The sequence below is a fragment of the Podarcis melisellensis genome, assembly GCF_964234715.1.
Source record: "Podarcis melisellensis genome assembly, chromosome: 6".
Lineage (NCBI taxonomy): Eukaryota > Metazoa > Chordata > Lepidosauria > Squamata > Lacertidae > Podarcis > Podarcis melisellensis.
In genome coordinates, this window is record NC_138538.1 from 55,660,862 (window position 1) to 55,684,317 (window position 23,456).

Below are 23,456 nucleotides of genomic sequence, written 5' to 3' on the forward strand. Positions count from 1 at the left end.
ATACACTTCTGACTGAAAAGGAGTAAACAAGTGAAACGGTATGTTTGAATATAAAATTTATGTAGAAAAAAAGTTGTAATAAGACACAGCCTTCTCGTAACTTCTTGCAATTGTCTTCAGTCACCTGAACGATGTTGGACAAAAGTCACTTCCCAATGAACTTAGGTGGCCGTTTCTCTATGAAAGCTGCCATCCCTTCCTCCCGGTCTCTCGTAGGGATATTCTGTATTTAAAAGACAGAAACACCAATTAATACTATATTTCCTAATTGCCACCATCCTTGGGGGGGGGTATACAAACATATCCCTTCACTCTTTCCTTTATGAAGTAACAGATGTAGAGTGCTCAGTCTGCTGATCCCATCACATCTATTTTCCCAATCAATATCATAGTGGTGTGCACATGTATTGCACATTACAGCTCTCAACTGATGAATCCTGAGCAGCCTTATTAGATGCTCTGAGTGTACAGCTGTTTGTAGAGGGATGCTAGAAACAATGCTCTCAGGTAAGAACTGAGGAAAATCAAACATTCCAAGTAAGTTTCTGAGTGCAATTGCACCTTTTGGAGCCAAATCATAGAAGCATTTGACTCTTCTCACTGATCTTCAGAATGAGAAGTGTTTCACAGCTGAGCACTTTAATATGCATGAAGTGCACACTTAAGTGGGGGAAAGCAGGGTTTAATTAAAGGCTAGCTTACCTGGGCATAACACATTCTTTCAATAGCCATTCCGGAGGCAATATCCACCTGGAAAAAGAGAAATCTTAATTGCATGTGAAAAAGTGCGCACTTAAAATAATAGCAATTTTGCAAGATGCAAGTTTAACAATAGAGCACTATCATGACAGACTTGATGAAGTGACTGAAAGGTATCAGTCTTCACCATTATGTTAAAATGAGTAACTGCACTTTAAACAGCAAGGGTTGTGGGCCTTAAAGACTAACGTGTAGTAAAAGCTTTTTGTGGACTAGGAACCCGTTCGTCAGATAGAAGCATTTGTTGAAGCTGCTGTCACAACAGGTCCTTTAGTTTTTAAGGTACTAAAAGACAGACTAATAAGGTTACCTCTCTGGACCCTACTTTATATGTGCCCAATATAATCCTGTCTTTGCTTAAACAAAACAAATATCTGTCTCACTGTTGCTTGTATTGCTGTCCACCTGTTTTTACAGGCAATATTTAATTGGGTGGAAGTGAAGAAATGACAGGCCTGAGGAAAAGCATAGGAGGGTGAAGGAAGGAGCCAAGGACAAACAGCTTCTAATGAGTTATGTTACAAATCACAAGCAACGCTGACACCAAACTCTACATACATTAAACATAATAGAAACACCGCCACCCGACCCCACCCCCATCCATCTTCCCTCTCTCCACCCCCTTTCTTTTTTCTTTCTTTTTTCTTCTCCCCCTAATGCCTCAACAAATGAAACAGATTTGTAAAAACGCTACGTGGAAGAAGAAAAAAAAATACGAGGCACTACACTTCTGTAAAACAAGAAAATCCTTAATAAAAAATATTTTTTTAAAAAAATCTATATAAGGCCTTGCGCACCATTGTTCTGGGTCCTCCTCCTTCCTTTGTGTGGTGAGTGAGGACCCTGTTGCAACAGATCAATAAAGATCAAGCTTACTAGCAAAAAAAAAAAAAAATATGAGTTATGCCACTCTAGAAGCAACTTTTGGCGGGGTTCTGCTAGATTAATAATGAACTGTAACAAAGATGGTTATAAAAAGACTACTTTACCTCACTCCCTTTGTTTATAGCCACTTTTCCCATTTTCACAGCTATGGGAGCCTTTAAAGAGAATATATATATATATATATATTTATATATATAATTTCCATTTATGAATTGCTTCCGATGAAACATCTCAAACTGATCAAGAAAAACAAATCATTTCACCTACATTCCAATGCAGAGACAAACTTCTGTGAGTAATTGGAAACACACAGTAATCCACCCCCCGTCTAGTTCCTGACTGACTGCCTTATTGAGGTCTAAGAGCTCCAAAGTATACCAGCATACGATGAGTCTCTTGTAGATCCAAGATCATAGAATCATAGAGTTGGAAGAGACCACAAGGGCCATCGAGTCCAACCCCCTGCCAAGCAGGAAACACCATCAGAGCACTCCTGACATATGGTTGTCAAGCCTCTGCTTAAAGACCTCCAAAGAAGGAGACTCCACCACACTCCTTGGCAGCAAATTCCACTGTCGAACAGCTCTTACTGTCAGGAAGTTCTTCCTAATGTTTAGGTGGAATCTTCTTTCTTGTAGTTTGGATCCATTGCTCCGTGTCCGCTTCTCTGGAGCAGCAGAAAACAACCTTTCTCCCTCCTCTATGTGACATCCTTTTATATATTTGAACATGGCTATCATATCACCCCTTAACCTCCTCTTCTCCAGGCTAAACATGCCCAGCTCCCTTAGCCGTTCCTCATAAGGCATCGTTTCCAGGCCTTTGACCATTTTGGTTGCCCTCCTTTGGACACGTTCCAGTTTGTCAGTGTCCTTCTTGAAGATGGGGATAGTTATCACTATACAGAAAGTATGCACAATGTTCTCCAAATATCTGTTTTTAAACGAACAGCAAACTAGCTTAATTTTACAGAGGACATCAAATTATTCAGAAAGGCAGAAACTAAAGAATTCTAACCTGGTTTACTTTGCAACAGATTCAGTGTATTACATAAAGCAACCTTGACATTACTTGGCAAATGCAAAGATATACTGACCCGAGGAACAATCTCTTCAGCCAAAGCCAGCGCTCTTTGGTAAGCTGCATCCCCTTCCTCATTCTGTGGCACTACATGATTAACTAAACCTATTGAGAACGCCTCTTGTCCATCAATCTGTCTGCCAGTAAAAATTAGTTCTTTAGCACGGCTTAGTCCAATACAGCGTGGTAGGCGCTGGGTTCCACCTAGACAGGAAAAACCACCAAATCCATAACATACTTTAAAGAGGATGCACATCTTTATGGTTTCCATGCTTAAACGATACAGCTGTACCTTGGTTTTCAAACAGCTTAGTTCTAGAATGTTTTGACTCCCAAACGCCACAAACCCGGAAGTCAGTGTTCCGGTTTTCGAACGTTTTTGGAAGTCGAACGGACTTCCGGAATGGATTCCGTTCGAGAACCAAGGTACGACTGTACTGCTATAGTTCAGAGACGGGGAACCTGCGGCTGTCTAGATGTGGTTGGACTCCCATTATCCCTGTCCTGGGACTGGTGGAAGTTGGGAATTCAACCACAACTGGAGGGCATGTTTGTTTGTTTGTTTGTTTTAAGTAAGTGAAAAATTAGATTGTGGAAAAGCTATTAAGTTCTGCCTCAGAGACTGAATTTCCACAATGTAATATCATAAGATCTTCGAATTCCCTCTCTATATAGTGTCTAAATGTTGTAGTACTCCAAAATAGCTGGGATTTAGTTTACATGTCAGGAAATATTTGTAGCTACAGATGAAAAATTACTAGGAGGAGATGCAGCATTCCTTTGCTGGGATGAACTGTTAACTGGCGAAGTGACTGAGATGTCAGGCTGCCAGTCTTTAAAATTATATTGCTCTCTCGCCTAAGGTCAAAATGGTAAGTATAGAAGTCTTTCTGTTTTAAAACTGGAGAAGGGAGTATTCACATATCCAATTTCTTTTTTTAAAAAAGGAAAAACAAAAGATCAGATCTTGCTTAAATAACTGGCAGAACTAGGGAGGGGTTTGGGGACTGCTGGGATGTTTTAGCTTAATTATAGCATTATTACCTCACAATAGGACACATAATTAATGTAAAAGCAGCAAAAAAAAAGTGGATGAAGCTACACTACCTGCACCAGGAAAAAGTCCTCTTGTTGTTTCAATCAAGCCCATCTTAGCCGACGATGCTGATTTATAACAAGAACACAAGGGGAGAAGCTACTTTAGCACATAGTACAGTGTCAACGTGCTTTAAAGCACTAAATGTTAGCACTTGGAATTTTAGCACAAGAGAATATCTCCAATTGCTAACTTTAAGTGTCATTGCAGTGAGAGTAGAAGACCCCGGTTGTGCTGGTGGACTCACCTGCCACGCGGAGATCACAAGCTAGTGCCAGTTCCAAGCCCCCACCCAATGCATGGCCTTCTATGGCAGCAATGGTAGGCATTGGCAGAGCAGCTGTAAAAATTAAATAGCAAGACGTTCAGTGCAGCACCATTTACAGTAGTTGGTAAATCTATCCAAGATAGCATAGTGATGAATGGGGAGACTTAATATGAATTAGGCCTTTATTTTTTAAAAAAAGTTAGTTTAGCCTACACAAACAAGGTTGTTTCATTAAATGTTTGTCTTTGAAGCAGTTCTAGGCAACATTTAGGAATTTCAGACGGAAGAAAGAAGTAACTTCATATGAATTCAAATCTAACACCCTGATCTCAAATACTTGGAAGCAATGCTTCATTTAAATGAATGCAACATTGTTCTAGATGTGTTTAGGCTTGAAGAGAGTTCAGTCCTGCAGTGTGCTGCTTCACCGGCATATTTCCTGTGGGGGATATGTTGTATAAGCAAACCCCATGTGTAAACTGATGGCAGGACCACTTACCTATCAGTCACCTGACATGATGTCAGATGACTGACAAGTGAGTGATCCCTCCTACCTGTCAAAGTCAGGCCCTGAAGGTAAAGGTACCCCTGACTGTTAAGTCCAATTGTGATTGACTCTGGGGTTGCGGCACTCATTTCGCTTTACTGGCCGAGGGAGCCGGCGTACAGCTTCCGGGTCATGGGGCCAGCATGACTAAGCTGCTTCTGACGAACCAGAGCAGTGCACGAAAATGCCGTTTACCTTCCAATCTACTTGCACTTTGATATGCTTTTGAACTGCTAGGTGGGTAGGAGCTGGGACCAAGCAACGGGAGCTCACCCTGTCGTGGGGATTTGAACCTCTGATCGGCAAGCCCTAGGCTCTGTGGACCACAGCACCCCCCCCCCGTGTCCCTTTGATCTGGCCTACTGAGTCAAAAAGGTTCCCCACCCCTGTTAAAAAGACAATCACATGCAAAGGAGTTCACGGTGAGGTACTTACCAATGGCATTCATTAAGCTTCTGAGCCTCTGAACAAAATGGTCAGTTTCTGTATTGCTCATCTTAGCACGCTCTTTTAAGTCGGCACCTGAATTTACAACAGCAGAAGGCAGTTGGGGAGATAGAGAAAGGAAACACAATGGGTTCAACAGCAGTGCTTCAATGCACTAGTAACTGCCCTGTAAACTACAATACAGCTCAATCCCTTGTAGAGGCAAACATACCTAATTCTGTGTAGGATTAGGTTGTGATAGTGACAACTTGTAATTTGGTTTCAGGAAGCCTTGTTAGCTTTGGCAGTCTATTAATCAATTTTGACAGAATAATGCATACATGTTCCATTCTCCTCCTACATAATTGATATACCCTAATAGAAAACTCAAATGCCCAGTGTCAATTACACATATTAATGGCTATCATGTTTGTCCTACATTTCACAAGGTTCAAACGATCTCAGTACAGTGTAGAAATCAAGATGTTCTGGGATTTAAAGTTTGCACTGCTGCTGGTAATAGAATGCCAGGAATATGAACGAGGATGAGATACGATGAGAAAAGCAGTAAAACTACACCCCCCCAAAAAAAACCTATCTTTATACCTAGTGGTAAGAATAATTCAGCTTTTAGATTTGGAGGCAGCAATTTCTGTAATCACAAGGATACACAGCACACAACAAAAACATATTAAATCCAGTGGGGGAAAACATATGATTGGTGGGGTATATAATTGCTTAAAATATATTTATTGTGCTTATTCATATATATATATTTGCCTCTGATTATCTTAAATCAGAATATGCCTCTACCCACCTGCACAAAAAACGCCTTTCACTTTGCTCTTAATTATCACCACGCGAATACTCTCATCAAAATGGAGAACTTCAAGGGTTTCAAACAGCTGAGGGGGAGAGCGGGAGAGAGTGGGTGCAACACAAGATTTCAGTTAATATAAAATTCTACCAGTTCATTTGATTTATTATGTGACCATTGCTGAGTACTGAACTGAAAAAATGAAATTGAAAGTACACACAAGCACGTTAAGCGGATCAAATATTCAGCATGCTGATAGATTGGCTTGTATCCAAATAGGTTTTACTCAGACTAGAGACTCACTGACATTAATGGACCAAAGTTAGTCATATTCAATCATGTCTGTGTGCCTCTTCTGAGTAGGACTAGCATTGGATACAACCCATTGTGTTGCTATTGTACTTAGAAGCATTTCCATGCAAAGTATGTAAATATTAGGCTCTATCCTGCAGATGCAAGTTGCAAACCTATCTATATCAAGGATGGAAAAGCTGGTCCTCCAGGCATAGGAGCCAACTCCTAGGGGCCAAGGTTCCTTCCCCCCCCCCCCCCGGTTGATGGGCATTGCCATTCAAATGGTGTACATGCACTGTGTCTTGTGATTAGGCGGGGCAGAGCTTACCCAATCTTTTATTCAAGTTAGCACCACTGCAGGGATCACTGGACTACAGCTCGCATACCCGATTATTGTGCATGCTATCGCTGTTATTCACACCTATCTGGGAGTAATTCCTATGTAATTCAATGGGACTTACTTCTTATTAGATATGTATAGGACTGTGCTGTTTGTCTCCACTTCAAAAACTCTAGGTTCTACTAAGGTCTAAGAAGATACTAAGTTACCTGGGACCCCAATACAAATACAAATATCATCTGTACGATGGAAGACAATCTTCACTCACCTCATCCACGAACACTTTCCCCAGTGAATTTCTGGCATGTGGTCTGTTCATCAGAATTTCTGCAATACCTGTACTCCAAAATAAAATAAAGAACTCTCTTTCATTTATTGTTTAGAGGTAGTTCCACTTCTTATTGTTGATTTTAAACGTTGAAGCCACTTTTCAGCCAGAGCTTTCAAGGCAGCTTGCAATACTCCAGGGTGTGTGGAATGCAAATGAGAGGGAGAGGGACACAAACCCAATGACCAAGGCTAGGCTTAGCCCAGAGACAGACCCAGTGGCCTTGTGGATGTTCTCGGAGCCACAACTTTCACCATCCTTGATGGCTAGGGCTAGTGGGAGTTAGAGCATAGCATAGGAGCACAGCAAGCTGCATATGCTGAAATAGACCATTAGGCCTATCTAACTCAGTACTGTCTACTCTGACCTCCTGCAGCTCTCAGTGTTTTAGGCAGAAGTCTCTCCCAGCCCTTTCTGGAGATGCAGGGGGATTCAGCCCAGCCCTTTCTGCACACAAGACAGATGCTCTGTCACTGAACTACATCCGGAAGGCCTCAGGTTCCCCATCCCTGTTGTGTTTAGTGCAGCTTTAGCCACCCAGGTGCCAGGGAGTTGTAGTCCAAAACAACTGGAGGTCAACAGGCGCAGCCTTCCCAAATGGAGCAGATCTCTCATCTATTTCTGAAATGGGTTAGGCAGCTCCTTCAAGCTGCGACGCGCCCAATGGAGCCTTTCATGTCCGGCTAATCTTTGTTTACTGGGAGGGCGTTGCCCACGAACAACGCTTGTGATTGGAGGACGACATCATAATTGACGGGGCTTCCCAGGTTCTGATAGAAGACTACAGTTGCTCTCTCTTCAGAGATGTTTAAGGAATCTTTGCAGGAGCTTTAATTTGTTCCAGCCTATTTTACTGCGGATTTAACCTCTGTCTTTTATAATTACAGTTGCAAACTTTTTAGTGATGGTTTTCTTGCTTTATCTTTTTTTGGGGTAACGCTCTCTGAGGTTCAAGCGGCATATATATTTTATGAAATCCATCCATCCACTTTCCATAGCCTCGCTGCAATCCTGCGCCTACTTACCTCGGAATATAAGCCCCGTGGAACTCAGCGGGACTTATTTCCGAGTTAACAAGCAAACATGCCAAGGGCTGGACGTGACGGGAGGTTATCTCGTCCCTTGCAACAACTTACAGGAATAGCTACGACCCCCCGCCCCGGCCACGTCGTCTGCGAAGCTCCCGTTTATTGCAGAGCCGCCCTGAGCCTCCCCAACTGGGCCCGGACACCCTCAGGAGGCTGCTGGGCTCCACTCACCGCCGCCAGCCTCTCCGTGCACTTCGAGCAGGATCTCCTTTTTCCTCCCGGCAGACGCGGCTCTCCTGGGGATCTTGCCCCCTTCCCCCGGGGGCTGGGCGGGAAGCGTCCGCAGCAAGGCGGCTGCTCTGCCCAAGCGGAGCATCGCGATTCTATTTTTTTTTTTATTCGTTCTTGGAAGTCTGAAAGGAGCGGCGGCGGCGGATCGATTTCAGGCAGCGCTCGCTCACTTCCTTGCAGCGGGAGCTGAGGACGAGTGGCAAGGCGCCGCCTCCTTGCCTGCTAACTGTTAAGTTTGGGGGTCGAACCGAGGAAACAGCGTCTCTCTCTGCAATGTCGTGGCTTAAACTGGTGCAAGCTGACAGGGCAATGCTAACTCCGGCTCCTCAGAAGCAAACCCTGCTGAATTCAGTGGGGCTTACTCCCAGGCAAGTGGGGAAAGCTATGGAATTGAACCTTCAAGAACCAACTTTTCTTCCCAAAGTTTTTGGCTTAGGGTTTTCAAAACACCACCTTTGCAAAAACAACCTTCACAGAAGATTAACCAGAAGGTTGGAGGGCAGGGTTCCTGAGTTTGCAGAGGGTTGGACTAAATGACCCTCGGAGCCCTTCCAGCTCTACAGTCTATGGTTCTTCTCAGGGCCGGATTTAGGTTTGATGAGGCTCTAAGCTACTGAAGGTAATGGGGCCCTATATATGTCCAGCTGTCAACAAATTGTCGCTGTTTTTTGTGTTGAATATATGCTATATGGCAATTTATGGACCTAATAGGTATCTAAAGCCATACAACCAGTCCATGCAGAATGTAGGTACCCTATACATAGAAATGAGCAAACCAGTTATATTTTAGGGAGCAGGCAGACTAGCAGGCACGGCCCATTACTTACATCATAGGAAACACAACACAAAACATTGTTGCTGTATGTAAGTTTTATTTTATTTGTTTTTTATCTTATATTTTGGAAATGTACATCCAGGTTTCTTCCCCTTTAAAATTTTTGAGGGCCCCCAATAGAGCTTGTTTAGCTTATACGTAAATTCGGCACTGGTTCTTCTAGGTGTACAGTGGTACCTCGGGTTACATACGCTTCAGGTTACAGACTCCGCTAACGCAGAAATAGTACCTCGGGTTAAGAACTTTGTTTCAGGATGAGAACAGAAATGGCGCAGCGGCAGCAGGAGGCCCCATTAGCTAAAGTGGTGCCTCAGGTTAAGAACAGTTTCAGGTTAAGAACGGACCTCCAGAACGAATTAAGTTCTTAACCCGAGGTACCACTGTATATGCAACCACTAATTTTCATCTGCCGTCTTGCGCGATTGGTGCTTGTCGATTCAGAGACACTGTTGCTTTAAGAGCTCGGGGGGCGGAGCGATTATCTCAGGGCGGCCCCGCCCCTGCCATCGACCTTTGGCTGGAACCTCCCTCCCTCCTGTCCAACGACCCGCGCGCGAGTGCCAGGGAGGAGGTAGAGGACTCGCGCTCGTCTTCTGGTCGTCGTCGGGCTTGCAGTTGGGGGCGCAGGGCGATCCTGAGCAACGGCGATGGCTCCGTCCCGGTTAGGAAGGAGAGTGTTTGTGGTGGGAGTCGGCATGACTAAGGTACTGGATGGGTTGCTCTGTTGAGAAAGGAGTGCGGGGGGGGGGATGAGAGCGCTCAGAGTTGCTCCCCTTTTCAGGCTGCACCTCATTTCTATCCCTGCCAAGAAACCGCGTGGTCTGCATGGCTTCCAACCCCCTGTTTTAGCCTTGCAATAACCCTGCAAGGTAGGTTGGGTCGACCCCGCACGGGACACCCTCCCACACCCCGCAATACTAGCCATCAGCCCCTTTGGTAGCTGTGTGGCTGAAAGAAATTCAACAGGTAGAGTCTTCCCAGCGCTGCCACCCCTGTGTTGGGAAAGCCTAATTAAAAGGGAGGAATATTATGACAGTGTGAGTTACAATCTCCCTCTTGCTTTCAGTAGTAAACCAGAAGGTTCACTGGAGGAAAGAGAATGCTGTGAATGTTAGTTGTCAAGGCAGGGATCCACTGAAATAAATGCAAGCCGACAAACAAAGCAAGGAAAGGGGCATTGGAGGCAATGGGTATAGGTATAGGCTCTGTTGACAGGGGGCAAGGGGAAATTATGGGGAACAATAGTCAGGGTCCCCAAAAGACTGGAATGTGTATATGACAGTTGCTTATACTAAATTAACCAAATTCCTACATGGCTTTTGCCACAGGTACAGTGCCTGATAGCCAACTAAATCATACTAAAGCATACCCATTGTAACCCACAGAAGTAAATTGACTCTGGTTTTTTTTTAGTGGGTGTGCTCTGAATATGGCTAACATTAGGGATTGCCCAATATCTGGAATGAGACATAAAACATCTATGTCTCTCTTTGTCACTGACTTTTAGTAAAGTCTGAGATATTTCTAATTTTATATTGCTGCTTTATTGTCTGACTTGATTGTTTTCAATGCTATTTCCATGTGGGGGTTGGGTGTGGGTGTATATGCATGCAGCTCGGTGGGTATATATTATTTGTGCGACTTTGTTACTGTAGCTGCCTTGATGCAAAGTGTGTGTGTGGGGGGTGTATGATAGAATTACCGTAACTGCAACAATAAATAAATAAAACCACTTCAGAAAGTTTTTATTAGAAGATTAATATGGAAGAGACTAGAGCAGGCTTCCTCAACCTCGACCCTCCAGATGTTTTTGGCCTACAACTCCCATGATCCCTAGCTAGCAGGACCAGTGGTCAGGGATGATGGGAATTGTAGTCTCAAAACATCTGGAGGGCCGAGGTTGAGGAAGCCTGGACTAGAGACTGGATCTGAAGGGCCCCTTCCACATGAATGGGCGAAGTTTCTGTTCACAAGCATAATATTTAGCTCCAGACCTCTCTCCTTTGCTCTAAGCATTCGTATGGTTCCTCAGTCTAAATCTTACCTATTGGTCTGGCATATGTCAGGTTAGCATGTAAAAAATGAGGAATGTCACAACCTCTTGGAAGATAAGTTGATAGTTTATGCAATAGCTGAGCAAGGACCTTTGGGACTGTTACCTTGTGGCACAGACCTGCATTCTTGTTATTTTAATGGCATTACCACTAGTGCATCAAAAGATAAACAAAAATGCTATAGCTTGACAGAGAGATCCTGTCTTCCTTTTAGCAACATGATTTTTTTCTTTAGCAAAACTTCAGGAATTTTAAACATATAATTTGTTTGCACCGCTATATGTTGCTGAATTTGTGTAATGGCAAGTGGCTATATTAAAATATAATAACATCTGAAAAGGCAGTTGCCATGTGCATGTGTAGTGTGTACTTCCTTGTCCTTTCACTCTCTGCAGAATTTGTGTGATTAGACGTTATATGAGTACGAATGTGAAGAAAATAGACTTCCTTTTTTTAATTAAAAAAATGCTTTTCTTTCTAACAGTTTGAAAAGCCTGGGTCTCGTGAAAATTTTGATTACCCCGACATGGCTAAAGAAGCAGGTTGGTTCATCATAATGGGGTCTGGCTCACAACTTATACTGCACTGGGGGAAGGGGGCAGTGCCCTAGAGAAAACTGAGCACTTTGAGGGGTCTGGAGATAGCATGACTCAGCTGCTGTGCCAGTACAATATTGTAATGCTGCTTTGTGAGAGCAGTTGCAACAGCCCTTGGCAAGGAGCCACAGGCCTAGGAAGCCCTATTGCTTGGCCAATTGTTTGCCAGGTGCGTCTGGGTGTTGTCAGGGTTTGGCAGGGTAGGATAACATCAGGGAGGTGGGGAGGATTGCCCTGGCAAAGTGGGGAGCTTCTGTTTGAGAGGCATGCCTCGAAGCTTAACCGGCTGCACAAGAATGGGATGGGGGAATAGAACCTGATTTGCTTGTGTTCTGTTTGCACTATAGTGTCAGCGAGTCCTTAAATGCCAACAAGAAACTATTTTGGCTAGAGTAGCTAGAGTAGCATAAATCGTTGTTGTTAATTTACATAGTGCCCTTCCAGAACAGTTTGCAACATAAAAAAATACAAATTTGGCCTGCTAAACTGTTTTGGCCAAACCACACCCAGCTGCCCTACCTTTTATATCAGGTGCAGAGCAGCCAGAAGGGGGCACCACGGGTCAGCTGATCAATGGCGCCTTCAAAGCCCTATGTATGACGCTTTGCAAGCACCGACAGAGCTGATTGCTGTGACTTGCATAGAGTTTGCAGTGCTTTGCAAGGCCCAACAATCAGTTGACCATCAGGGTTTGCATATCTATTTGTTGCTCTAATGATTAGACTAGAGCTTTCCAAACTTTTCATGTTGATGACATGCTTTTTAGACATGCGTCATGTCGCAACACAGTAGTTCAGTTTTGCTAGCAAACCGGTGGTTAAACTAACCCCTTTCCAGCCCAGAGAGTTGCTGAGGGAGTGTTCACACCACATACAGCAGCCGACACACTAACATGCCGCGACACAGTTTGGAAAACTCTGGATTAGACTATAATTTCGGAGCTGCATCCATGTACAGTGGTACCTCGGGTTAAGTACTTAATTCGTTCCGCAGGTCCGTTCTGAACCTGAACCTGTTCTTAACCTGAAGCACCACTTTAGCTAATGGGGCCTCCTGCTGCTGCCGTGCCGCCAGAGCACGATTTCTGTTTTTATCCTGAAACAAAGTTCTTAACCTGAATCACCATTTCTGGGTTAGCGGAGTCTGTAACATGAAGCATATGTAACATGAAGCGTATGTAACCCGAGGTACCACTGTACACCTAACTCCAATGACTTGGTAACCCTGTGAACGTGTCCCTTGAGGCAGCTGGGGATATTTCAAAGAACATCAGGTACTGTATCTTTCCTGAACTGGCCAAATCTTGTAAAATGTAATCTGTTTAGGAGTACAGAAGTGTACTTGCAATCCATTTGCTTTTTAAACGTACCTCTCGAAATGGAGTCCATCAGTGTTTTCATGTGTTATTTAAATACCCACTGAAAGATTTAGGTAAGATTTTGTAACTATTTTTTTTCAAATGTTCAGGTCAGAAGGCTCTTGCTGATGCAGGTGTCCCTTATTCTTCTGTGGAGCAGGCATGTGTGGGCTATGTTTATGGTAAGTAATGCTACTGTTAAGACCTCAAGGCTTCTCTTCCTGGGCTTCATCTGCCACTCTTAATGTCTGCTTGTTAACCTAATGCATCACTGAGGCAGCAGTTTTTCTGTTCTGGCATTAACTGCTAGCTGTGGCATTTAAACTGTTCTGAGATTGGATGGCGGGGACAGGATTTGACAAATTTATATAACCATATTGGCATTTCTATGTGTCTTGTGTCTTGTATGGTTGTAGGGGTAAGATGAATCTCTTATTCTAGTTTTTTCAACTTCAGTGTCTGGTGATAAAATAGGAAAGGCTAGAATTTTAGTTTTAAATGGCATAAAATACGTGGAAATCAATTTAACCCTATACCTTTTGATTTGTAACTGCATAGGCAGCTGATTATGAAAAGCTTGCCTGAGAAAATATACTTGCTTATGTGCTCCTGAACACTAAATGGATGTATGGTATTGTTAAATATTAAAAACAGAATGAGTGGCCCTCTAGGGTTTTAGTCTGGAGTCTTCTCAGCCTTACCTGGAGATACCTAGGACTGAATTTTCCTGTCATAGTGCTAAGAAGTTTGGAGTACTTTAACAGCTTCAGAAGGAGGATAGAGAATGCACTGCTCCTCTGGCCAGTTGTGTGATTCTGCATCTTCTTTTTCATTACAAAGGTGATTCAACCTGTGGTCAGCGAGCCATTTATCATAGTTTGGGGCTAACGGGTATTCCTATTATGAATGTGAACAACAACTGCTCTACCGGATCAACTGCTTTGTTCATGGCCAGACAATTGGTCCAGGGAGGTGAGTTCTGTTTTATTTCCTACTGCAAATGCATATGGGCTTAGTGTTATCAGTTCCATCATTGACTATAGGAAATTTAAAAACCAGCTTTTAGCATGCTTTGGAATATTTTCAGCCAAATGTTTGAAAAGCTTAGCTGCAGGTCCAGGCTTCCTGCCTGGATTCAAGTGTATAATATGAAATTATGGGTTTTGTTTTTTGTCTTTTTTTTAAAAAAAAATCTACAGTGTAAAGTATTCAATAACTTGTATTTAAGGTATGGCTAACTGTGTCCTGGCTCTTGGATTTGAGAAGATGGCAAGAGGGTCCCTTTCATCTCAAGTAAGTATCGAAGCAATTTTAATGCATTGAAACCAAAGTCAATTTTGCCTGGCATATTTGGGAAACAGATAGGATCATTCCAGCTCTCCTTATTCAAATACATCATTTGCAAAATGAAGAAGAAGAAAGTCGTGTATGTAATGATGTACCATCTACACAAGGCATTTACATAAAAAACATTTACTAGGAAATTAAGAGGTTTCTCAATATCCATTTCCTTTTAGCACTGGGCAAACTCACTGTAGCAGAAGGAATACAGGATTTTCTCCACTCTTGAAACTGAATGTAATTCTGCTTGTAACCTTCACCCCACCATTTACAGCTGTGAATGCTGTAGGCCCTGCTGAGTGGTGCTTTTGTGCCACAAGGGCAGAATAGATTTTTAAAATAAAATAAGCAAATATTGTAAGCTTCTCCCCCTAGTAGCTTTTTTGTACTTGTAAAGTGCCATACTTTGTGAAGGAACTTGACAGTCATGTCATAACTACTATTTAGAAACACATTTACAAAGAGCATAACAAAGTATTGCATGCAGTGGTTCTTAACGGCAAGATGCAACATGTGGCGAAATGGGATTGTGAGTAGTAATTATTACTATTCTAATGTTCCTTCCTATAGCATTGCCCAATCTCAGAGCCTTTTTACCGATTCCTTCAGCTTTCTTCTCATTCTCTAACAACCCTTATATTCAAAGCCACAGCTTCCCACCCCCGTCAAACGTGTGTGATATCTACTGTTTCCACAAAGCACATAGTTAAACAACGAAATTTGCTCCGCAGGAGGTAGTGCTGACCAACAATTTGCATGACTTTAAGAGAGGTTTAGAGGGATTCATGGAGGATAGGACTATCAATGGCTACTAGGCATGGTGTCTATGCTGTACCTCCACTGTTTGAGGCGGTGTGCCTCTGAATACCAGTTGCTGGAAACCACAGGAGGCGAGAGTGATCTTGCACTCAGCTCCTGCTTGTGGACTTCCGATGAGCCACTGTGAGGATGCTGGACTAGATGGGCCTTTGACCTGATCCAGAAGGGTGCTTTGTACAGTGATACCTCAGGTTAAGAACTTAATTCGTTCTGGAGATCTGTTCTTAACCTGAGGTACCACTTTAGCTAATGGGGCCTCCCACTGCCGCTGCACCATTTCTGTTCTCATCCTGAAGCAAAGTTCTTAACCCGAGGTACTGTTTCTGGGTTAGCAGAGTCTGTAACCTGAAGCGTTTGTAACCCGAGGTACCACTGTATGTATGTGTGTGTAGTGAAACCTTTCATAAATCTGGTGTTCTATTCTTGAGGGCCATGCCATTTTTAAGCAGATTTTTGTTCGTAAGGTTTTTTGGTTTTTTTAAAGGGTGAAAATTATAAATAGAGGCCACTCTATAAACCCTGAACTTGCAGGAAACTTGGGAAATTTGGTTTGTAGTGTAGTCTCATGCAGCTTGGGTGGTCCCAATGTTTCAAGCAAATTGGTTCAGTACGTTCAGAAGGAAGGCTTTGAAAACGATGCATTGAAAATGCTAGGCAATGAGGGGGTTCTTGCCATATTTTCTCCCTCTCTTGGGTGATCGTGATGTACAGGTGCAGTGGTGTGAAAAACGTACAACTTGTCTTTTGATTTCAGTTCATGGACAGGGTGAATCCCATGGACAAGCACATGGAAGTGATGATAAGCAAATACAGTCTCGCAGCAGCTCCAGTTGCCCCACAGCTTTTTGGAAATGCCGGCAAAGAACACATGGAGAAATACGGTATTACTTATGTTTGCCAACTATAGTACCATTGCAAGAAGACACATTCAATAACCTCCTTCCTGTTTTAATTAATGATGTGTTGGATGATTGTCTGAAGACCTGTGTGTAGAAATAATTGACTCCCAGAGCAGGTCATTTTTGAGACTGTAGCCCCCATCTGCACTATACATTTTAAGGAGTTTCATACCACTTTATACAGTCATGGCTTCCTCCCAAAGAATTCTAGGAAGTGTAGTTTGTGACAGGTGCTGAGAATTGTTAGGAGATTCATATCCCCCTCACAGAGGTACAATTTTCAGAGTGGTTTAACAGTAAATCCTTCTAAGGGAGCTCTGGGATTTGTAGCTCTCTGAGGGAATTAGAGGTCTTCTGACAACTCTCAGCACCCTTTAACAAACGTCAGTTCCCATAATTCTTTGGAGGAAGAAGACATGGCTGTTTAAAGTGGTATGATACTGCTTTAAATGTATAGTATGGTCTTCCCTCTTGCAATTTTTTTCCAGTGGTAGCAACAGCAATCTTTGCTGCCTGCTATATCTTTTGCTTTTGTGCTGTTGGCTATTACTTGCTTTTCATACAATATAGCTCCTGCAAATCTGTAACTGCTAAATTAAGCACCCTGTGAGCTGGAATTGAGTCAAAAGCAGCTTATGACATAAGCATTTAATAGGAAGCTTTTATACTAGGTCTATGAACATTTTGAAGTATGGGGTTATCTTTTATATAAGTAATATTGTCCTACACCCCCCCAAGCTTTTTGACTGGTTTGTCTCTCTCTCTCTATTAAGGATCAAAACAAGAACATTTCGCAAAAATTGCATGGAAGAATCATAAACATTCAACTAACAATCCGTAAGTACACTATTTGTGTGGAATTCTGCGGAGAACCTAGATTTAGGGTTCCATCCAACTCATTTCTACCTGCAGCAAGTCACTAAAATTAATGGAGCTTAAGTTAGTCCCGTCCATTAATTTCATATAGTCTATTCCAAGTATCGTGAATGTTAGGTAACAATACCAAGAAAAGATTTTGCATGATAGGAAAACGTGAAACTTCAAAAGATTCCAGCTTTATAGACAGACCAATTATCTCCTCATTGCCGAAAAGCATAAATTTAGGAAGTTTTGATGTATACGGTAAATGGCTCTATCCCATTATAGCTAAGTTTCAGGCACCCTCCGCCATGCCTATATGCACCTCCAGATGAGAGTGCCCTCTCACCAGCTGCCAACGCTATTGCTGTTGAGGGGGAAAGGAAGCAGCGGCTCATCTTTTGTGCTGAGATTCAGGTTGAACCTGCTGAACTGTTATGACTTTCTGGAATGTGTAACTAAGGTCTAGATTCCAAGTTTGTTTTCCCCCCTTTCCCTTTCCTATCATATCTCTTTCGATTGTAGGCCATAGGGTAGGGGCCATCTTATTTCTGATCTTGTAATGAGTTCCAGCAGCCATTTTCCTCCCTGAAAAATACTTAAATGATGTCGCGAAGCAGTGGCACACAGAAAACAAGAGTCAGAGAACAATTAACTCTGGTGGGCCATAGCCTCCATGCATGGCTTGGGTGTTCCTATAGACTCTAGTATATGGGAGAGGGAGGAAAACTATTTGTCCATCATGCATAATGTTATGTTGGACGAGGTGGACTTTGGGCTTGATGTGCAAAGCAGTTCCTATGTTATCACACTCTGTTCACATAAGGCTGTTGTATTGTAAAATAAATAAATAAAAGGTGCCAATTTCTCTGTATTGAGGAATTTTATATTAATTGAAATGGAATTTCCCTTTGTATTTTCCCCTTAGGAATTCTCAGTTTCAAAAGGAGTACAGTTTGGACGAAGTGTTGCAGTCACGTAAAGTTTTTGATTACTTAACAATACTACAGTGCTGGTAAGAATGGCGTCTTAATAGTGTTGCACCCCTCTCAACTTCTTAATTTTATTCTGCTAGTTTGTAGTCTTATTTTTATAAAATACCTTTTCTCACTGTATCCAGCCATAGATCAAAATATGTGCTAGGTCTTCCTAACGAAAAATATGTGATTCCTTCTATCCCTGTGCAGTTCTTTCTTCTGTTAAGGATTCAGTGCTCTCAGAAGTAATATTTCTGAGCTACCTATGATCTGTTAAACAGGAAATCCTGGAGATGGTACCTGGGACATTCTGTATGCAAGAAATGGGATTGATGGCCCATCTCCATGTGCCGTCCCTAAGGGCCTTATTCATGCATTGCTTGTGTGTGTGGCATAAATGTATAGAGAATGGAGCAGGACACACAGCAAGCCCTGCTCCTGATGGGGCATTTCTCTCTCTTCCCCACCCTACACCTGTGCATTGTGCATTGTGGTAGAGAAGAAAGTGTAATGTGTGAGCTCTTGCTCATAAGTCGGGGTGCCACATGTTGGGGGCATCCAGTTGTGCAGTAAAGAGTGGGGCAGGCATATATTATAGGGAGCCCTTCTGGTCTGCAAAGAAGTACTGATTTCTGCAACGCATGAAGTGGCCCTTTCTCTGGAGATGAAAAAGGGAGCTTCTGCTTGAGCTGCCTGCCTAAATTTCAGTTCACTAACATTATGGAATGTCATTCAACTTTTCATTGACTTAGGAAAGCTTGTTATAACATAAATGCCTTTGTCCCAGAAGCTTATAGGATGCACACGACCATAGGATGCACCTAGTTTTAGAGGGGGAGAACAAGAAAAAAAAATTTCTTTCTGTGCAGCGCCCCTTCAGTGAAGCAGCAGGAGAAACGGAGCCCCTTCCATTTCTCCTCCAGCTTCGCTGAAGGGGCACTGCACAGAGAGGGAAAGCTGTGCAGCGCCTCTCCAGCGAAGCGAAGCCAGGAGAGCAAGAGGGATCGGTGTGCCCTTAATTCTTGGAGGGCAAAAAGTGTGTCTTATAGAGCGAAAAATACGGTAATGACTTTTATAGCACATGCAACTATATACATTGGATTGTATCAACTAAGTCTACCCACAGTAGACCCACTGAAACCAATAAAGTTAGTTATGTGTATTGATTTTAGTGTGTCTACTTGCAGTATAAGGGACGCGGGTGGCGCTGTGGATAAAACCTCAGCGCCTAGGGCTTGCCAATCGCATGGTCGGCGGTTCGAATCCCCGCGGTGGGGTGAGCTCCCATCTTTCGGTCCCAGCTCCTGCCCACCTAGCAGTTCGAAAGCACCCCTAAGTGCAAGTAGATAAATAGGTACCACTTTATAGCGGGAAGGTAACCGGCGTTTCCGTGTGCTGCGCTGGTGCTGGCTCGCCAGAGCAGCTTCTTCACGCTGGCCACGTGACCCGGAAGTGTCTGCGGACAGCGCTGGCCCCCGGCCTCTTAAGTGAGATGGGCGCACAACTCTAGAGTCGGACACGACTGGCCCGTACGGGCAGGGGTACCTTTACCTTTACCTTACTTGCAGTATGATTTGGTCGTCGACAACCCCATTTCTTTGTCTTGTGTGGATTAAAGTGTGATCGCTTTTATGATCAGTTTGATCTTCAGAGTGATGCTGTTAAGCTTCTTTGGACCAGTAATTGACTTTTCTTTTGCTCTTAACGGGTGATTCAATTTGCATTGTGAATGATAATTGCCCCTTCCCCCTCTTCTGGATGTGAAATTCAGTATATATTGATTAAGTGACTCTCAAACTCTCCATCTCTTTTAGCCCAACATCTGATGGGGCAGCAGCAGCGGTGCTGGCTAGTGAAGAGTTTGTGAGGAAGAATGGGTTGGAGTCAAAAGCCGTTGAAATTGTGGCCCAGGAGATGATGACTGATCTTCCAAGCACATTTGTAGAGAACAGCTGCATTAAAGCGGTAGGCTTGCTATTCTAACATATGCATTGGCACTTGCTTTCAGTTAATGTGTTCTGCATTTGAGGAGACTTAGAAGTGGCAAGAAAGGCGCTTGCAGCTGATGCACAGATAATGGTAGTCCTGGTAGCCACAAGGTACTTGCGTGTGATCTCTGCGGTAGTGGGGTTGGTTGGTTGGCATCTTTCTTTCTTGAGAGACAGTGAAGTGCGTCTCCAGGGGTGAAGTGAAACTTTTGCATTTGCAGCACCCAAGTAACCTCCCCCCAAGTGCATGGGTAGGCAACCTAAGGCCTGGAGGCTGGATGCAGCCCAATCACCTTCTAAATCCGGTCCACAGATGGTCCAGGAATCAGCGTGTTTTTACATGAGTAGAATGTCTCCTTTTATTAAAAATGCATCTCTGGGTTAATTGTGGGGCCTGCCTGGTGTTTTTACATGAGTAGAATGTGTGCTTTTATTTAAAATGCATCTCTGGTTTATTTGTGGGGCATGGGAATTTGTTCATTTCCCCCCCCCCAAAAAAATATAGTCCAGCCCCCCACAAGGTCTGAGGGACAGTGGACCCGGCCCCCTGCTGAAAAAGTATGCTGACCCTTGCCCTAGTGCATGCCTGAGCAGTGTGTATGGAGGTCCTAGACAACAAGACCCCTCTGTTGGCCTTGTTGATGTGGTCCAAAGGAAAGCAGAGCTCCACCAGCTTGACTGCAGGAGTTGCTGGAAGGAGGTGTGCAAGGCGCCATCCACCTGTCTTAGGGATTGCACTCCGGATTTTTGTAGGCTTTACTCTTAGCTTTTTCTTCTCCTGAAGGTGTCCTGCAAGACAGCAGAGCTTTAGGGTCAAAGTTTTCCTTTTCCTATGGCCTACCTTCCCAGGTTGACAAGCCCCATCCGCCCCTCGCTACCCTCTACAGCACGTGCAGAAACCACCTTCTTGTCTCGTCTGCTCAATCTACCCAAGCCTGTCTTTGCATGCAGTTGACACTTCTAATTCACCGAGGGTTTGAGACCCACTGACTAAAAAGAATAGTTTATTTATTGCTACGTTCATATCCCATCTTTCTGCCAAGCATCTTAATGTGGCACACATGGTTTTTGCAGCACCCCTCGATTGGAGAAATGTCTGGATACTGACATTTTGTATTTGTGCAGGCCATTTATTTGTTACAAGTATTATAATGATGGGATATGTCCTGGATTTTCAGAGTTTGCGAAGGAATAACTTTGGCAGGAGTTGAGCGAATAAGAACTATTGGTTCAAATACAAGTCTGTTATATTTTGTTAATAGGTTGGCTTTGATATGACAAAGGAGGCTGCAAAAAGATGTTATTCAAAAGCAGGCCTGAAACCAGAAGATGTGGACGTGATAGAACTTCATGACTGTTTCTCTGCTAATGAATTAATAACTTACGAAGCTCTGGGACTTTGTCCTGAAGGTATTCTTTAAATATTAACATTGGGCACAATCCAGCCTACAGTTAAATTCACTTAAGTCCCCAGTTACCGTATTTTTCGCACCATAGGGCGCACCGGACCATAGGGCGCACCCAGTTTTTTTGGGGGGGAAATAAAGGGGAAAAAATTATTTTCCCCCCCAGGGGCGGGGCTGGGGCGGGGAAGCTCGAGCTTCCCCCAACCCCAGCCCCCAAACAGGCAGCTCTCTGCAAGCCGTGGGAGCGCTCCCGCTGCTTGCGGAGAGGTCCGCGAAGCCTGGGCGCGCTGAGCTCAGCGCGCGCAGGCTTCAACATGCAGGCAAGTCTCCGCAAGCAGGGGGAGCGCTCCCGCTGCTTGCAGAGAGGTCCGCGAAGCCTGGGTGTGCTGAGATCAGCGCGCCCAGGCTTCGGCATGCTGGCAACTCTCCGCAAGCAGCAGGAGCGCTCCCGCTGCTTGCGGAGAGGTCTGCGAAGCCTGGGCGCGCTGATTTCAGCGCGCGCAGGCTTTGGCATGCTGGCAACTCTCCGCAAGCAGCGGGAGTCCAGCGCTGGGCTCCCGCTGCTTGCGGAGAGGTGTGCGAAGCCTGGAGAGCGTGAGGGGTCGGTGCGCACCGACCCCTCTCACTCTCCAGGCTTCAGCGAAAGCCTGCATTCGCACCATAGGACGCACACACATTTCCCCTTCATTTTTGGAGGGGAAAAAGTGCGTCCTATGGTGCGAAAAATACGGTAACTCCTCAAAGCTGACCTCTGGAAGAAAAGTAAGTTGACAGAAGCATACAGCCTGAGGCCCTGCCCACATGCTTCCTGAAGTTGGGCTTTTTTCTCTTTCTTACACTTTCTTTCTTGTTGTCAATAATGTGTAGCTTTAGCAATGGGGAGTATTGGGCACTGGGCTTTTCCCCAGGGTCTGTATTGAGACTAGGGAATTTTGCTTCTCTTAGTGTCTCATTTTTCCAGACTTATATTTAGTTTTCCACATTTTGCAGCAATTAGTGACTCTTTTTTAATCCTTACTAAAATTCACAAGTATTTTAGTGCAAATTTCTCCTAATAAACCCGTTTTCAATGCTGTTTTGACTACTGTAGAAATATTTTTGCAAACGATTTCACTTAATTTTTGTGTTACTTTCACAGTACATTTTTATGCACACTCTCCCTTTTTGTAACGAATGTTGCTTGGCAAACTGCATAGCAAAATTCAGAGGTGTGAATAGCTGTGCTGCAGTTTTCATATTGTTTTGGAAAGTGAGAATTCAATAGATGAGATTTTAAATGAGGCCTGAATCAAATTGCTCCCCCAACCCTAATTAGGACAAGTTCTATTCAACTTTTTAAAAATGCTATTTAGTTCACAATGGCCAGTCCTCTAGCTAAGCTTGCAGAGGACACAAAATGATTCAGGATAGAAAAATCCCAAACTCTCCAGACTTGGATGAACAGGCAACAAAATGGCAAGTGAGATTCTATGTAAGTAAATGCAAAGCATTGTGTACACACAGGGGCAAAAATCCTAATTTGATTTATAGCATGGGTTTTGAACCTTCTGAGATAGAGGTCCACAATCTCTTGTGGGAAATCTTTGTGGGGCAGACAGGCTGCTTGCGTGGGCATCAGAAAGCAACCTTTGCAACTTATATGCACTATGCTAGTATGGTGTTCAGGACCGAGTAGTGAATTTGGACTAGGGAGACACAATTAGGCATAAACACACACCTGCCATTTGCAGAATTATTCCTGCCTGTCACGTTCAACATCACCTGCACATACTTAGGTCTATGGTCAATAATCCCTTATCGTTTTCCAAAAAACAATTCTGAATGTTATTCCTCTTCATGCCACTAGGGGGTACATGGTCATAATAAAGGAGAACACTTGGAATCCAACAGAAAAGGCTACATAAACATGATCTGTACCTACTTTTCTTAGCAAAGCTTATCAATATCAATATATAAACACCCCTCTTTTCCTACGTTGATGGTGAGTTATCTTAAAATGCTTGGCTTTGTAATCCTCTGCCAGCCATTAATCCTTTCTCCCTGCATTCTGTGGAGTATGTCAGTTTGGTCCTTTCAGTGTCTGGGAATTATTGAGAAATGGCACTTCATTCAGTGCACATGGTACTTTGTTCTCTGTGTTTTGCGTAGGTTGTTGATGATGTGGCAT

The 23,456-nt window shown here is 43.6% G+C and overlaps 2 protein-coding genes across 2 annotated transcripts in view; one reads left to right on the top strand and one right to left on the bottom strand.

Annotated features, from left to right (window-relative positions):
• Nucleotides 1-41: 41 nt before the first annotated feature.
• ECHDC2 (enoyl-CoA hydratase domain containing 2) lies at nt 42-8,671 on the bottom strand. Its single transcript, XM_081915308.1, has 10 exons — nt 8,100-8,671; nt 6,781-6,848; nt 5,879-5,966; nt 5,071-5,157; nt 4,068-4,160; nt 3,832-3,888; nt 2,741-2,928; nt 1,749-1,799; nt 703-750; nt 42-223 (listed from the first exon to the last, which is right to left on the bottom strand). Exons 1-10 carry the CDS (start codon nt 8,242-8,244, stop codon nt 146-148), a joined length of 903 nt encoding a protein of 300 aa, XP_081771434.1. The 5' UTR covers nt 8,245-8,671; the 3' UTR covers nt 42-145.
• Nucleotides 8,672-9,528: 857 nt separating this feature from the next.
• SCP2 (sterol carrier protein 2) overlaps nt 9,529-23,456 on the top strand; it is a 34,633-nt gene continuing 20,705 nt past the window's right edge. Inside the window, exons 1-10 of the mRNA XM_081915292.1 lie at nt 9,529-9,698; nt 11,533-11,590; nt 13,112-13,183; nt 13,842-13,973; nt 14,230-14,294; nt 15,916-16,042; nt 16,834-16,897; nt 17,847-17,933; nt 19,710-19,860; nt 21,146-21,293. Of these exons, the coding sequence (XP_081771418.1) occupies nt 9,642-9,698; nt 11,533-11,590; nt 13,112-13,183; nt 13,842-13,973; nt 14,230-14,294; nt 15,916-16,042; nt 16,834-16,897; nt 17,847-17,933; nt 19,710-19,860; nt 21,146-21,293 (961 nt within the window). The 5' untranslated portion in view covers nt 9,529-9,641. The remainder of the gene's footprint in view (nt 9,699-11,532; nt 11,591-13,111; nt 13,184-13,841; nt 13,974-14,229; nt 14,295-15,915; nt 16,043-16,833; nt 16,898-17,846; nt 17,934-19,709; nt 19,861-21,145; nt 21,294-23,456) is intronic.